The sequence below is a fragment of the Pipistrellus hanaki genome, assembly GCF_964339955.1.
Source record: "Pipistrellus hanaki genome assembly, chromosome: 1".
NCBI lineage: Eukaryota > Metazoa > Chordata > Mammalia > Chiroptera > Vespertilionidae > Pipistrellus > Pipistrellus hanaki.
In genome coordinates, this window is record NC_140503.1 from 98,505,142 (window position 1) to 98,521,783 (window position 16,642).

Here is a 16,642-nt window from a genome sequence, read left to right on the forward strand (position 1 = left end):
CTCATACCCCTAACCTCCTCCCATCTGGCAACCATCATAATGTTCTCCATAACTATGAGCCTGCTTCTTTTATGTTTCTTCATTATTTTTCTTTTTTAGGTTCATTTGATAGATATGTATTCATTGACATTTTATTGTTCTATTTTTTTTTTAATCCTCTCCAGAGGATATGTTTTTACAGATTTTAGAAAAGGGAGGGAGGGAGGAAGAGAGGGAGGGAGGGAGGGAGGGAGGGGGAGAGAGGGGGAGAGAGAGAGAGAGAGAGAGAGAGAGAGAGAGAGAGAGAGACAGACATTGATGTGTGAGAGAAACATTGATCAGATGCCTCCCATATACACCCCCACTGAGGATTGAGCCTACTACCTAGGTATATGCCTTGACCAGGAATTGAACCAGCAATCCTTTGGTGCACGAGATAATGTTCCCACCAACTAAGCCACACAGGCCAGGGTTTAGTTGGAGAGGGTGCATATTTTTTATATATTTTTTAAAAATATATATTTTATTGATTTTTCTACAGAGAGGAAGAGAGAGGGACAGAAAGTTAGAAACATCAATGAGAAAGAATCATCGATCAGCTGCCTCTTGCACACCCCCCACAGGGGATGTGTCCGCAACCAAGGCACATGCCCTTGACCAGAATCGAACCTGGTAGGGACATCTGGGGGAGATAAGAGATCAACCGAAGGACTTGTATACATGCATATAAGTACAACCAATGGACGCAAAACTCTGGGGAGGGGAGGGAGGGTATGTATGGAGGGGGGGGAGGCAATGTTAAAATATGTACACAGATAATAATTTAATAAAAAAAATAAAAAATAAAAAAATCGAACCTGGGACCTTTCAGTCCGTAGGCCGACGCTCTATCCACTGAGCCAAACTGGTCTTGGCTTTTTTCTCCTTCTTAAAGACGACACTAATATTTCATATAATGCTAGTTTGGTTATGATGAACTCTAGCTTTTTCTTATCTGTCCTTCAATTCTAAATAAAAGTTTTGCTGGATAGAGTAATTTTGGTTGTAATTCCTTTCATCACTTTGAATACTTCTTGCCAATTCCTTCTGGCCTGCAAAGTTCCCTTGTAGGTAACCAATTGCTTTTCTTTTGTTTTTAAGATTCTCTTTGTGTTTTACCTTTTGCATTTTAACTATGATGTGTCTTGGTGTAGGTCTCTTTGGGTTTATCTTGTTTGGGACTCTTGGCACTTCCTGGACTTGTATGTCTATTTCCTTCACCAGGTTAGGGAAGTTTTCTATCATTATTTTTTCAAATATGTTTTTAATATCTTGCTCTCTCTTCTTTCAGCAGTCCTATGATGCAAATGTTGATATGCTTGAAGTTGTTCCATAGTTCCTTACACCATCTTCATTTTTTTTGGATTCTATTTTCTTTTTGTTGCTCTGTTTGGGTGTTTTATGTTTCCTTATAATTCAAATTGCTGATCTGTTTCTCAGCTTTATCTACTCTACTCTTGATTCCCTGTAAATTAGTCTTCATTTCTGTTAGTGTATCCTTCATTTCTGACTGGTTTTTATGATTTCCATGTCCTTTCTTATGCTGTTGGAAGTTCTAAGTTCAAGTACTCTTCCTTTAAATTTATTGAACATCCCTATAACCAGTGTTTAGAACTCTGAATATGGTAGATTACTGGTCTCCACTTTGGTTCTTTTCTTGAAGTTTTGTTCTGTTCTTTCATTTGGGATGTGTTTCTTTTTTCCCTAATTTTTGGCAACCTCTCTGTGTGTTTCTATATTAGATAGAGCTGCTATATTCCCTAGATTTGGCCTAATGTAATAGGTGTCATGTAGGGTCCAATGGCACAGCCATTCCCAGGCTGATTTGATGCAAGGACTGTCTGTAACCACTTACTTCAGAGGGGCTCTGGTACCCAATTAAGTCCACCCCTTGAGTGTGTCACTGTGAAGGTGGTCAAGCAGTGTTTTGACATGGTCTGAAGCTGTCCACTGTGTGCACTGGCTGGCTCTGGGGACCCTCCAGGAGTTGCAGTCCAAGGTTATCCACTGCCTGTATTCTGCCAAGGTCCACCAGGCTTGCACCACAAAGGGATCTTTAGATGGCTGCCACTTGTGCTGGGCTTGGGGGTGCCCAGGAGAGGCCAAGCCGCAAACTGTGGCTGGCTGCTGCTAGTGGTGGGCCAGGGACACTTACTTAGTGAGAGGTACAGGGCACAGTGTGGCTAGATGCTACTCGTTTGATTTTAGGAAAGTGTGAAGTGCAAGCCAAGATGGATAACTCATATGAAAAAAAGGCAGTGGAAACAACTTGGGTGGACCCACAAATTTGGTGGGGCAGGGTCTCAGGGATTTACCAGGGCAAACAGTGATAGCCAGGTTGAGGAGACTCAGATATGGTGCTTCCCTACCACCTCTGTGGGGGAAGGACTCATCAAAGAAACAATGGCCTCCCCCCAGCTCTCATCCTGATGCCAAACACTTTATTTAGTTCCTCCCTATATGTCCCTGGTGCCTTTTGAGCTGCTATCCCAGCACTGGAGTTCAGAAAGAGTGAGTCAGAGTAAGTCCATGTGCAGACCCTTTAAAAAGAACATTTGCCCTGACTGGTATGGCTCAGTTGGAGTACTGTCCTATACACCACAAGGTGGTGAGTTCAATCCCCAGTTGGGGCAAGGATGGAAAGCAACCAATCAATGTTTCTCTCTTTCTTCCTTCCTCTCTAAAACCAATTTTTTAAAAAAATTAAAGGTACTGTCTGTTACTCCAGCAGCCCACTGTCTCACTTAGCTCTAATTCCCACTGGCTTTTACCGCCAGAAGTTATGTGGACTTCTCTTACCAGCACTGGAATCTGGTGTAGGGCTGGGACCTTTGCTCCTCAGGGGGTACTCCTTTAGCCAAAATATACCACCCAATTTTTATCCACCACACATGGTCGTGAAACCAGACCATTTCTTGCATTTCCGCCCCTTCTACCAGTCTTGATGTGGCTTCTTCTTTAAATCCCTTGTTGTAGGACTTCTATTCAGCTAGATTTCATACAGTTCTGAATGATGGCTGTTCTATAGTTTATTTGTAATTTGACACGGCTGTGGGAGGATGCTAGTGCCGCATGTACATACCTGGCCATCTTGACAGAAAGTGAGGAAGTGATGTTAAAGTGAGAACTAAGGACTGGGTAAGAGGCTGGAGGAGTGTTCTAGGCAGGAGTAGCATATACAAAGGCCAGGATAGTTGGAGCACAGTGATATGTTCAGACTTTGACAAAAAGAAGGCTGGAGAAGCAGGCAAGGATCAAATTATGTAGATTTGGGGCCTTTACAATTAGATGGAAGAGAGAAGACAAACTATATGATATCTATAACAGTATGTAGATAGCTTGGATTAGGTAGGTGTCAGCGGAAACAAAAAAGTGGCAGGATTTTAGATGTTTAGATGAAACAATTGATAAGACTTGGTGATGGATTGAACATCACCAGATGGAATAACTGAGTAAGAGATATGAAAGATAGTAAATGCTAAGTTTTCTGATATGAATGACCAACTCAATAGAAATGTATTTGCAGCCGAAACCGGTTTGGCTCAATGGATAAAGCGTCGGCTTGGGGACTGAAGGGTCCCGGGTTCGATTCCGGTCAAGGGCATGTACCTTGGTTGCAGGCATATCCCCAGTGGGGGGTGTGCAAGAGGCAGCTGATTGATGACTCTCTCTCATCGATGTTTCTAACTATCTCTCTCCCTTCCTCTCTGTACAAAATCAATAAAATATATTAAAAAAAGAAAAAAAAGAAATGTATTTGCAGAGAAAAATAAAGGAGGAAATAATTGTTGGGGAATAAGTTGGAAACCAAGTGTTCAATTTTATATGTGTTAAACTTGAGATGCCAATAAAACATCTAAGTGGAATGTCAAGAAAACAGGTGAGGCCTGGTAGGTGGGGCTCAGTGGTTGATCGTCGACTCATGAACCAGCAGGTCACAGTTTGATTCCTGGTCAGGGCACATGCCTACGTTGCAGGCTCAATCCCCAGTAGAGGATAAGCAGGAGGCAGCCAATCAATGATTCTCTCTCATCACTGTTTCTAGCTAGCTCTCTTTCTCCCTTCCTCTCTGAAATCTATAAAAATATTTTTTAAAAATAATAAATAAAATAGGTGGGAATATATATACATTGGAACATTGGCTCAAAGGATGTGTACAGGAATCAAAGGCTTGCAGACCAGTATTTAAAGCCATGAAAGTGAAAGAAATTGCCCAAGGGGAACATAAAAAGAAGGGAGTTTAAGACTGAGCACTGGGGAACTTGGAGTTCTAGGCCAGATGAAAAAGAGATAAGAAAAATAAGCTAATAGAAGGGCTCTAGAAAGCAAAAGGGAAAATTTTAAGGAGAGGGGCTGACTGTATCTGATAATCCTGAGAGATCAAATGAAGTGAGGGCAGGCTGGGCTTACCAACATGGTGGTCATTGGCAGTCTTTCGAAGAGTAACTTCAGGGACATGGGAGAGTCCAGACTGAAGAATGTTGAGAAGTAGGAGGTGATAAAGTGAAGGTAAGGAATGCAAGCAATTCCTCTGAGAAGCTTTATTGTGAGGAATGGGTAGACAGTTAGGACTACAGAACAAGCTGGAAGGAAAAGATTTTAAGTGACATCTCATTTTCTTAGAACCGTGGCCAACAAACTGCGGCTTGTGAGCCACATGCGGCTCTTTGGCCCCTTGAGTGTGGCTCTTCCACAAAATACCACAGCCTGGGCGAGTCTATTTTAAAGTGGCGTTAGAAGAAGTTTAAGTTTAAAAAATTGGGCTCTCAAAAGAAATTTCTATCATTGTACTGTTGATATTTGGTTCTGTTGACTAATGAGTTTGCCGACCACTGCCTTAGAACAATCAAATCAGCCAGATTTATTAAGGAGTTTTTTTGTTTGTTTTTTGTTTTTAATTTGGGAAATAGTAGAACATTTATGAATGTGGAAAGGGCTTCAGAAGAGAGTTAGTCCAAAGAGTCAGGGAAATGGAGGTTCACTAATAGAGCAAGTCGCTAAAAATTAAGAAAATGTGAGATTTGGGACACGGGTATAAGAATTAGAACTCAAATCACTGATATTTTAATATAAAGTATACTTCTACCTAAAGAAAAAACATGCACACATCCTATTTTAATATTGAAGAAGCAGCGACAAAAGTGCAATGGATTCAGCTCACACAATCCTAAAATGTTTCAGAGAACTCTAGAATACTAGAATTTAGTCACAGCTCTAGAAAAAAGAAGTTGTTTTAGTATAGTATCTAGGATTTATGGAGCATCTAATCTACAAAAGTAATAAAGACTGAAAAGTTATAGCTCCAAAAGTATTCAGATTCTAATGACAATTCAACCTAACTTTTGTTTGATAGCATTCATTTTAAAAAGATCTTTCACACTCATATTCTCTCTCTCTCTCTCTCTCTCTCTCTCTCTCTCTCTCTCTCTCTCTCTCTCTCTCTCTCTTCTCCCTCACCTGAGGATATTTTTCCATTGATATTTTAGAAAGTGGAAGGGAGGGGGAGAGACTGAGAGACTGTAACATCAATGTGAGAGAGACACATCCATTGGTTGCCTTCCACACTCATCCCAACCAGGGCTAAGGAATCAAGCCTGCATCCAAAGTTCATGCCCTTGACCAAAATCGAACTCACAACCCTTCAGTCCACAGATGACATCTATTCACTGAGCCAAAATGGCTAGGGTCACACTCATATTCTTCTTCCACCTTTGGAATATCTTTGTTTTTTAAACATAGGATCTAGAGCTTAATGAAAAAATACATGAAAATGTCTGATTCCAGATAATTTTGAACTCTGGGGAGAAAGTCTAAATGAATCCAATACAGAAGAAATTTTAGGAAAATCTGAAATGACTCTGAGACGGTGCAGATAAATGGCTTGGGTATTAGCAAATATAAAGAGAAGTTATAATTTGTGTTTATAGGAAGATGGCTTTTAGTTGCTTGCTATATCTTGGGAGGGAGATAATAAAATAAAGCAAAACAAATACACCGCATCTGTGTAATATCTTTAAAATAAATCCCAGATGATGGTAGGAGAGGATTACCATTCTTTGGGACATTTTGGACCAGTTAATGCTTTGTTGTGGGAGACTTCCCTGTGTATTGTAGGCTGCTTAATATTATCCCTGATCTCTAGCCACCATTGGCCAGTGGCACATCACCCAATCCCAACCTATCCCAGTAATGATAACCAAACATATTCCTGACATTGCCAAACAACCCCTGGAGTCAGGAAAGGTGGGGAATCGCCTTCAATTGAAAACCATTGACCTAGATGGATTCACTGTGATTCTAGATGCTAGGGCAGGCAAGATAATCCTACAAAGAAATTGGGGAAAGCTTTGACCTCACTTTTGTCCAGGCAATAGTGGCACAATTTTTACAAAAAGCATCAAATGTTCCAAAGACATGCATTGCAGTATGCACCAAGAAAAGCAGGCTGAACCCAAGAGAACACACCTTACTACTTAGAGGAAGTCTTTGTAACAGGTTCTGGAGACCAAGCAGTCAGTCATCCTTTTTTCCCTCTACACTCAGTAACTGAAGTGACTGCCAAAAGTACGCAGAAAATCAGACCCATGCACTCGGGCTCCCACGTGCCTATCAAGCCATCACTCATGTTTCTATTCTATAGGAGGGAGTCCGTGCTCCCTTTGGAAACCTGGGTCCACTAATGGGTTTAAGACAAATAAAGCCTCTACTACCCTTTTTTCAGGACAGAAAACCAACCCTAAGAAGGCCAGGAATACCCCCCACCCCCCACAGTTAGTTGTATGCTGACAGGGCTCTTCTGATCTCCCTTGAGAGAAGAGCCACTCAGCTCTGTCTCTTGACTTGTTTTACAATTATTTACTCTGCCCACTGAAATCTGATTGGCTTTAGCACCCTGGGCTCAGTGGCATTATTCATCTTACCATCACTCTGGCACAAGAGAATCCTACACTCTTTCTAAGGACCCAAGCTTGAGAAGCAATTATTTTCCAAAAGGTTTTTCAAAGAGAATTCATTAAATTATTTTGAATTCACATGTTCTAAAAAAAGAGATTTCATTGATGTTTTTCTCTCTCCTTCCTCCCCCCCTCTCAAATCAATAAAAACATATTAAAAAGTAAAAAATTAATTTAAAAATTAAATTATCTGTAGCATAGCCCAGATTGAGTAACTGGGCTACAAGAAAGAATGAAATTGTTGCAACCCAAAACCCAACCTCTCTTGAGGTTCCCACATTGCCTCTGCTAGACCATGATGAGGTCCTTGCGGGAGAAGCATTCCTTAGTCTATGAAGCACAGGCCTGGCCCAGAGAAGCCTCTCTAAGTCTGTTGTGTATAAAAAAACAAAATGAACACTGCAGTGCATTAACAATAAGATCATTTGTGTCAATCTTTGTAATAATCACTGGAGCAAGAGATCCTTTATTTCTGTTCTCTACTAAGTAACTGCTTAAGAAACAAAAGACATTTAAAAAAAACATTTAAAAAAACAAAAAACTAGTCTCATGGATCCTAATGGTTTCCATAGGCTCTCCCAATATTATCTTCTTAGCCTCTCTTTCAAAGCACAATTTTAAAAAGGTTTTTAAATCCCTACATTGTTTACTGCTTCAAAAGCAGGATCAGAAAAAGGAGGGCACAGACTTACTTGATTTGGTAAAACTAAATTCAGAAGGAAAAAAAGGTACACGTTTAAGGTTTTTAGTCACAGTTACCCAATTCCTAATCTCCAAATCCAGGGGGAAGGTAAATTCAGGGGGCAAGATTAGGCCTCGGCTAAGTTGGCATTTATAAGGCATTTTGGCAGTGCTCTACCAGGCAGTCTATAGTTAGTGAGTATCCATCAGAGACTTAAAATGAACTCAAGAGTTTCAGGAGCCAACAGCCAGTCCCTCTGAGCACTGAGCTGTGAGCCATGGGGCTACTGCTGTCTAGAAAACAGCGCTGGAGTCTGCCATTGAGTGCACATGTGTGCACACACACGCCAGCTCTGAAGAGTCTCTTTTTTTCAAAGCTCTAATGGCTTGACCTCAACACCTGCCGCACTTCCTGAAGACAGACAGACTCTGGAGCTCCACTTGTTCCTCGCACGCGGCTGCACTTTCTAAGAACTGCACACACGCAAAGGCTGGCCAGCTGCCAAGGCAGGAGCAGCCCAGCTGCTCTGGCCTGAACTTTCCCAGTTCTGTCAGGGCAGGATACCACTATGAGCTGACTCATCCGCCAGCATGGAACCCTGCCAACCACCCAGCAGTGTGGGGGCTGCCGGCAACTCACAGATGTTTTGCTAAACCAGAGCAATCAGCTGGGAGGCAGGTCTGGGCTAGCGGCCAGGTTGCTGCTGTCGTGGAACTGATCCTTGTCCTATCTCTGTCACTACCTCCTTGGAGATCTGAGGGAAAATCCCTATGTGCCTCAGCATCTTCCCTCAGAGCAGGTCTGCACAGAATCAGCAGAGGTGGCCCTGATTGCATTAAAGAGCACCTGGAACCCAGGCTGGTTGTCCAGTATTTAGAGCATGGCCTCCTGACAAAAGGGTTTGATTCCCAGCTAAGGGCACGTACTTCAGTTGCAGGCTCGATCCTTGGCCTGTAATGGTGCCAATAGGAGGCAACCAATCAACGAATCTCTCTCACATTGATGTTTCTCTTCCCCCCTTGCACTCTCTAAAAACAATTAATGGGGAAAATATCCTCTGGTGAGGATTTTTTAAAAAGAGCCCCAAGGAGCACTACTACCAACCACATACCAGCTCAGTTAATCCTCACGACATACTCCTGTCCTCCTATTCTCACAGCAGGTCTGATAGAAACCCTTCGCTGGAAAGAACTTTCAGTACAGACTCTCCCCGGCAGCCCATTCTAGGCTCCTTACAGTATCAGAATAATACATGAAAATTTCAGTCTGTAAAACATGACAGTGTGCTGTCATAAGTCAGGAAAGGGAAGAGAGAAAGGCCAGAAACCTTTTATTTTATTAATATATTTTTTGCTATCTCTCTCATTTTACATTTCTTTTCAATTAACGAAGAAGGTGCCATCTTTTAACCTGTCAGGATGTGCTAATGTTCCCTGGTACACTTTGCACTCTCTTCTGCTTGAGTTCAGTCACCCTTTCACAATGTGGCACTCTTTTACCACCGAGTTCAACATTGGATCACACAAGAGAAAAGGTATGTCAACAGGAGAATAAAACCCTGGAGCCATAAAATGCCTTTACTCCCCTTCTAAATATTTTTTTCTCTTCTGTTAGCAAATAAATTCACAAAATATTTAAATATCTCTGTTAGCAAGTAAGTTTGATAACTTCTGTAAATTTTTCATAAGGGTGTATGATTGACATTTCACAACCAGTGATTACAATAAAACTTCCCTTTTAAGCCACTAAAAAATTTAAAAATCTGTGAGAAGACACAGATTCAGTGAGATGTAAAGTCCTAGCCAGTGTGGCTCTAGGGTGGAGCGTCGACCTATGAACCAGGAGGTCATAGTTCAATTCCCAGACAGGGCACATGCTTGGGTTGTGGGCTCAATGCAGGAGGCAACCAATCAATGATTCTCTCTCATCATTGATGTTGCTATCTCTCTCTTCCTCTCTGAAATCAATAAAAATATTTTTTCTTTAAAAAGATCACAGGGTAATAAATGGAAGAGATGGAAGTTGAACCCCACTTTGTTGGTTCTGGAAATCTTCTGCCAACACCACTATTATCAAATAACTGCACAGGTTCTTTTATTCAAAGAGGCTGATTTTTCAGGTTCCAAAGCTCTTTTCTTATGTGACTTCTAGTTGCACATGAAAATGCACAGCTTTTCAAAAGTGATTTCTAAACAGCACCATTGGACCACATGAAGAGTATGTGCTTATTGGGAATATGCAGATAATGCTAGCTTTATCATGAGCTTCCTGTCTAAGCACCAATAAGTCACTTTACCTGGAACAACTTAACTTTGCTCCCATTCTCCCATTCTTCTTCTTTCTTTTTTTTAAAAAATATATTTTATTGATTTTTTTACAGAGAGGAAGAGAGAGGGATAGAGAGTTAGAAACATCAATGAGAGAGAATCATCCATCAGCTGCCTCTTGTACACCCCCTACTGGGATGTGCCCACAACCAAGGTACATGCCCTTGACCGGAATCGAACCTGGGACCTTTCAGTCTGCAGGCTGACACTCTATCCACTGAGCCAAACGGGTTTTGGCTCCCATTCTTTGGGAGAGGAAAAAGTGCTTTGAAGGTCAGAAATAAAAGAGGAACTAGAATCAAAGGCTTGGTTGAGAACAGATTCCATAGGCTCCACCTCCAGATATAATTCATTAGGACCTTGCAATCTATATATTAAAAAAATATACTTTTTATTGATATCAGAGAAGAAAGGAGAGGGGGAGAGAGATAGAAACATCAATGGTGAGAGAGAACCAATGACCAGCTGCCTCCTGCACGCCCCACACTGGGGATCGAGCCCGCAATCTAGGAGTGTGCCCTTGACCAGAATTGAATCCGGGACCCTTGAGTCTGCAGGTGAACACTCTATCCACTGAGCTAAACCGTCTAGGGCTATATATTTTTTAAAGCTCCCTAGATGATACTAATGCTCAGCTTTATTTAAAAATCACAAGCTGGTTTGGCTCAGTGGTAGAGCGTCGGTCTGTGGACTGAAGGGTCCCAGGTTTGATTCCGGTCAGGGGCATGTACCTTGGTTGCAGGCACATCCCCGACGGGGGGTATGCAAGAGGCAGCTGGTCGATGTTTCTCTCTCATCGACGTTTCTAGCTCTCTATCCCTCTCCCTTCGTCTCTGTAAAAAAAAAAAATCAATAAAATATATATTTTTTAAAAAATCACAAGCTAGCCTTGACTAAAATGGGAATTTTGATGTCTGCCCTTTCCTGTGAAATGAAATCTTGTTTACAAGGCTCTTTATTAGAAAACATACACAATGCAAGTTCTTATCAGCTACATTTAGCGGCAAAACAACAAAACTGTCCTTAAAGAGTATGATTCCCCCCGCCCCTCAAATAAAACAAAAAACTATACACACACATATACAAAAGAGTATGATCCTGAGTTAGCCTGGAGCTAAGAAACTGTGTAGGCAAGACTGTTCTTTTACATTATTACTAGAAAAACTGTAATTAGAGTTATGCATCTCATTTTTAGATATCCCTTTTAAGTGTTGCAACCTTATCCTTCCTTTAAAAAAAAAAAAAAGATTCTATTGATATTCTTTTACTTCAAACTTGAAACAATCTATATGAGCAGTAACTTACACATTTCTTTGCTTTAATCAAGAAAAAAGGTATGATGAAAAAATTGAAAGTCAGATCATGCCTAGACTACTGGTCACTGAAGTAGGGTAAGAAGGCATAGACTGGCACAGACCCTGGCCCTGACAGTCCAGCACCCCTCTCTGACTAGCCTTTAGGAAGAACAAATGACCCCCACACCAGAAAGACTGACCTGCTTGAGATGCTCATCCTGATTCCAGCCTGGCTGCCCAGCTGTGGAGACTGATGGTGGGGCCTTGGCAGCATCTTTGGTATGGTCTTCTTGAGCTTGCTGTCCATGTGGTGGGAGCCCTGGTGCTGGAAGGAGACCAGATTTGGGTGCCACTCTGGGGTCTTGGCGAGCAACTTTCTGCCCATGGAAATATTTTGAAGCGGCCTGGGCCTCTTTCTCAGCCACCTCTACAATGTCATCATCCCCATCCTCATCTTCCAAGCCTCCCTCCTCTTCCTTAGGCTCTGAGTTTGCGTTGCTCCGTTCAAAAACTCGGGTCATTGCTGTGGCTGAAGGAACTCTGGCTAAGGGACCCAGGGAAGGGCTGCCAGAAGGCCGCCCAGGTGTGGCAGAAAGGAGAGTCTGTGTGACCAGCTTCTGGGCAAATAAGAACTGGGCTTCTCTTATCTGCTGTCCCTGCTTCTCTCTGGCATCCATCCCCAGAGGAGCTAGGTTTGGTGGCTGCTGCTGTGGTGGCTGCTGCTGCAGCGGTTCCATCAGGGCCTCAAGTGCTTCACCCACCGATTGGCATGGCTCTGAACCTGGGCACAGCCCATCAGGCACACTGGGTCTAAACCTTAAGTGATTAATAGAAACCACAAAGGAGGAGAAAAAAGGGGGGGAAAAACAACTATGAAAAACAGGTATAAAAGGCTTTCTTTTCTCCAGTAAAGGGTAGGAGTTCTGAACACTAAACATATACTCTTAAACCTGAATTTTAAGATGAGTGAGTGATGGGAGTTTCAGGGGTGGGTGGGTAAGTAGGGAGGGTGTGAAGAAGAGGAAAAGAATTTAAGAGGGGAATATGGGATGAATCTTAGTAGTGATGTACTGAAGGTTTAAAAAGAAATCTAGACAAAATCAAGTCTATAAACATCTGTGTTCTGATCTCTCTCCTTCAGCATTACAAAACATTAATCTGTTTATCACTGGAAAGGCAACTGGTTCGTACTGTACAAAGTTTGTGTTTACCACCCTGGCCCAGTGCTCAGTGCTTAGAGCATCAGCATACACACTCAAGGGTCTCAGATTCATTTGATCCCCAGCCCCGATTGGGGTGTGTACAGGAGGCAACCAATCTATGTGTTTCTCTCACATCAATGTTTCTTTCTCTATCTCTCCCTCCCCCCTTCCCTCTCTCCTTCCCACTCTCTCTACAAATCAATGGAAAAAATATCCTCAGGTGAAGATTAACAACAACAAAAAGGTTGTGTGTGAAAACCATAATAATAAAGGCAAAGAAGGGCTTGCTTACAACAGAGAAACTACTGCTATGTTCTCAGGCCCATTAGTGAAAGAAATTATCATCCAAGCTAGACACAGAGCTATCAGGCAGACAAAATGCTTTCCATAGAAAAGAAGAATTAGCAAACTGCTCTTGAATCTAAACTTTTCAAAATTTCCAAATCAAACTGCCAGCCTGCTGTACAAGCGTGCTAGGCCATGCCATCTGGACATTATAGCCTCAAAAAGTATCCAACTTCAACAAGAGAATGTATGCCCCCTCCCCTCCCCACCACCAAAGGATGCAAGAACAAAAGGGAGAATTCCTCTGGAGATTTTAAAGTTAACCAATTTAAAACAGATATCAATATTATATAAAGAAGTTAATGGTTCCTTTTTATAAACAGCCAAGTAAATGCTTCACATCCCGTTTCTGATTCACTTCTTCTATATTCTGTGACGAATACAAAAAGAAAATGCTTTTAGCTCAAAAGTATTCTGGGGGCTGGTTCATCAGCATTCTTACCAATCAGTCTCCAAATCACACCCCTTTCACAGGCTCTCTTTCTCTCACTCCCCAGATCCTTCTCTCCAAGTTCCTACCCCCAATAATAGTCACTTGAGTTGTTTCCTCAGCAAGGATCTGTAACTGAATGGGGCTACTACTATGCCTGGGCAAAATTTAGATGAACAGGGCCTGCAATATGGCGTACAATGTTATCATCACATGAAAGGAGAATGCACTGAACAAGCTGGAACTTGATATATGCATTGTTCCGTTGTTTTAGGATTGGGTGGAAAGGTTTTAAAAAAGCTAAATGCCTAGCATCTTCAAAAATTCATGGGGAAGTAATCATAATCCTAGCAATAAAAACTGCTTCATTTATAAATATTTTAATGGGTTAGAGGGAAAAAAGGTCTAATTTTTAAAGCTAGGCAAAAAATAGAGGTAAAAGCAGAATTTTCTGTTTATCTTAGAAGCACTGCTTTTGCCTTTTGTATTCTGAGAGTCAAATTACAACTTGCCTCCTACTACCTTTAATGCTCTTAGCCCTTAGAAAGTATGTTATGCCTGTAGCATAATTTCATTCTGCTTTAGCCCTTTCTATAGAGTAACAAAGCAGAAAAAGATTCACACCCACACTAAATCCAGTTAGCCAAGGTGATCATTTAAAATAAAAACAACTTGCATCAAAGAAAATTAAACAAAAGAATAAAGTAAATAATTGGTTGACCATTTAAAATTTATTTATAATCGTTACAATCATGAGCAGGAATTTTTTCAACCAAGTCCTGCCAGTCACTGAACAAACTGCTTCTGATGGCACCGTCTTTTCTGTATGCTGTTCCAAGCGGAGGATGTCTCACAGCCTCTTTAGTAAGAATGAAATGATTCATTTCTACAACTCAATACACACCACCCCCCAAAAGCCCATCTTTTCCCGTTCCTAAGCAGCCAATGTGTCCAAGCAACAATACCACCTACCTACATTTAGAAACTTGTCTCAGATATCTAAGCCACTTCATCCTTTCACACGGCCCCCTCCCCCATTTCCCCTAAAGTTCCCGGACCACCCGAAGCAACGGACTGTTCGCCGCTTTGAACCCAGCCTAGCTGTGAACCATTCCCCTACCTTCGCCGCCGCTCTCTCCAGCCTCGGCCCACCTCCCCCACCCGGTTCTTCATCGCCACCGCCCCCGCCCCCGCCCCCGCCCCAACACTTGTACTTCTACCAAGCCTTCTCAGCCATCCCGCGGGCTCTTCTTGGTCGCCCGTTCCCACCTCTCTCGCCTCCTCAGTTCCTGTGGCCTTTATCGGCTCATCCCTTTACCTCCAATCACGCTAATGGGCGCCGGGCGGCTCCGGTCTCTTCCCGGCGCTCACTTACCCTGCAGCCCCGCAGCCCCGCGCTCCTCCGCGGGCGCCTCCACGTCTGCCCCGCACACCTGCCTCCCCGCATCCCTCCGCCCACCTGCTGCCGCCCGTGCTCCCGCGCGCCGGAGGGGCCCGGGTCCGCGCGGCTTACCGATGCCGGGCGCTCCGGGACCCGCAGCGGAGGAGGCGGCATCGGCTGTGGCCACGGCGCGGCGGCGGCGCTCGGACCGGCCCGCAGCCAGCGCACAGCCGGGGCGGGGCCCGCACCGGAAGCGGCGCCGCGAGGCCCGCCCGTCGGCCCCGGGCGGGGGGAAGGGCGGGGCCGCTGGGGATGGGACGCGGCCTAGAGACAGAGCCGCGAAGAGAGGGGTTGAGGGGGCGGAGCCAGACGGAAGTGGCTTTTACGGAAGGCCCCGCCCAACTAAGACGTGAGCGGAAGCGGGTCGGAGCTGGGGGAAGCTGCCGCCAATGGGAAAGCGCGGATACCGGAGAGAGCCTCCGAGTGCACTTCCGCGGGGACTTGAAAAAGAACCGGTGTCCTACAGTTTTCTCTGCGCGTTTTCTGGGTGGTGGAAGCAGGTGTGGCGCGGGCGCAGGTTGGGAGGAAGGTACATAAAGGACAAGGAGTGTCAATGTATTGTTGCTTCGGTCCTCTTTCGGTCTACCTCTGAGATTCCCGCTTTCAGATCAACTTTTCTCTTGAGCTACACTCATTCGTGTACTGAGACCTGGCTGTCCTTTGAGGCATCCTTTAGAGCCCCCTCAGATGGATTAGTATTCTCACTTCCCAGATTCCAAAGGTGGGGAATTATGTGCCGAACACTGTCACCTCGTAAAAACCGTTACTTCTCCGACGCTTATTCTCAGGACTCTCCACCCACATAACTGCCTCTGTCAAGAGCATCTGCTTATTTGTGCATCCAGCTCCTTACATTCTCTTCTGTCTCCCACCTTGATAATTTCATAGTCAATGTGTACAACCCATTTAACATCCGTGTGTCATCTCTAGCGGCTTATAGCAGCCTCCCAACCCACTCAAAAACCTGGACCTTATCACCAGAAACGCTATTACGTCAGGAATCAATAATTGGAACATCCCTCTGTCCAACCACAGACTGATATCCTTTCACCTTGATTGCACAAGAACTTCACCAAAGCCCTGAAAGGTGTGGCTCAGTGGTTGGACATGCCCTCTTCCTTTACTCCCCCTCTCCCCCCACACACCCAAGTGTTGTGGGCTTGATTATCGGAGCCAGTCATCCTCCCTCCCCCTTCCATTCTCTCTAAAAATACAAGGAAAAGAATATATATCCTCAGGGGAGGATTAACAAGAAAAGAGTTCACCATAACTGATTTTTTTTTTTCACTTTATCAAGACTGCCAATCTGTTGAAAGCCTGTACTTAAGCTTCACTCTTCTCTTCCCTCCTTATCCATCTTAAATTCAATGCTACAGCATTACAATCCTGTTCTTATTTACCCTTGGGGGTCCTAGAAGAAGAGAGAGACAAAATACCGAAAACCTATTGGAAGAAATAGTGACAGAAAACTTCCCCCACCTGGTGAAAGAAATAGACTTATAAGTGCAGGAAGCGCACAAAACCCCAAACAAAAGAAATCCAAAGAGGACCACACCAAGACACATCATAATTAAAATCCCAAGAGCAAAAGACAAAGAGAGAATATTAAAAGCAGCAAGAGAAAAGCAGGTAGTTACCTATAAAGGAACACCCATACGATTGTCAGCTGATTTCTCAATAGAAACTATGCAGGCCAGACGGGAATGGCAAAAAATATTCAAGGTGATGAATAATAAGAACCTGCAGCCAAAATTACTCTACCCACCAAAGCTATCACTCAGAATTGAAGGCCAGATAAAGAGCTTCACTAATAAAATAAAAAAAAGCCAAAGGAGTTCATCACCGCCAAACCAGAATTACATGAATTGCTGAAAGGGGTTCTTTAGGAAGAGGAAGAAGATAAAGATAAAAATTATGAACAACAAATACATAACTATCAACAAGTGAAT

General features: G+C 43.3%; 1 protein-coding gene across 2 annotated transcripts in view; it reads right to left on the minus strand.

Annotated features, from left to right (window-relative positions):
• ARID3B (AT-rich interaction domain 3B) overlaps positions 1-14,864 on the minus strand; it is an 80,638-nt gene extending 65,774 nt beyond the window's left edge. For both annotated transcript variants that reach the window (XM_084905961.1, XM_084905960.1), the window contains exons 1-2: positions 14,766-14,864; positions 11,476-12,091 (exon numbers count right to left, since the gene is read on the minus strand). In XM_084905961.1, the coding sequence (XP_084762087.1) occupies positions 11,476-12,012 (537 nt within the window). In that variant the 5' untranslated portion in view covers positions 12,013-12,091; positions 14,766-14,864. The remainder of the gene's footprint in view (positions 1-11,475; positions 12,092-14,765) is intronic.
• Positions 14,865-16,642: the final 1,778 nt, after the last annotated feature.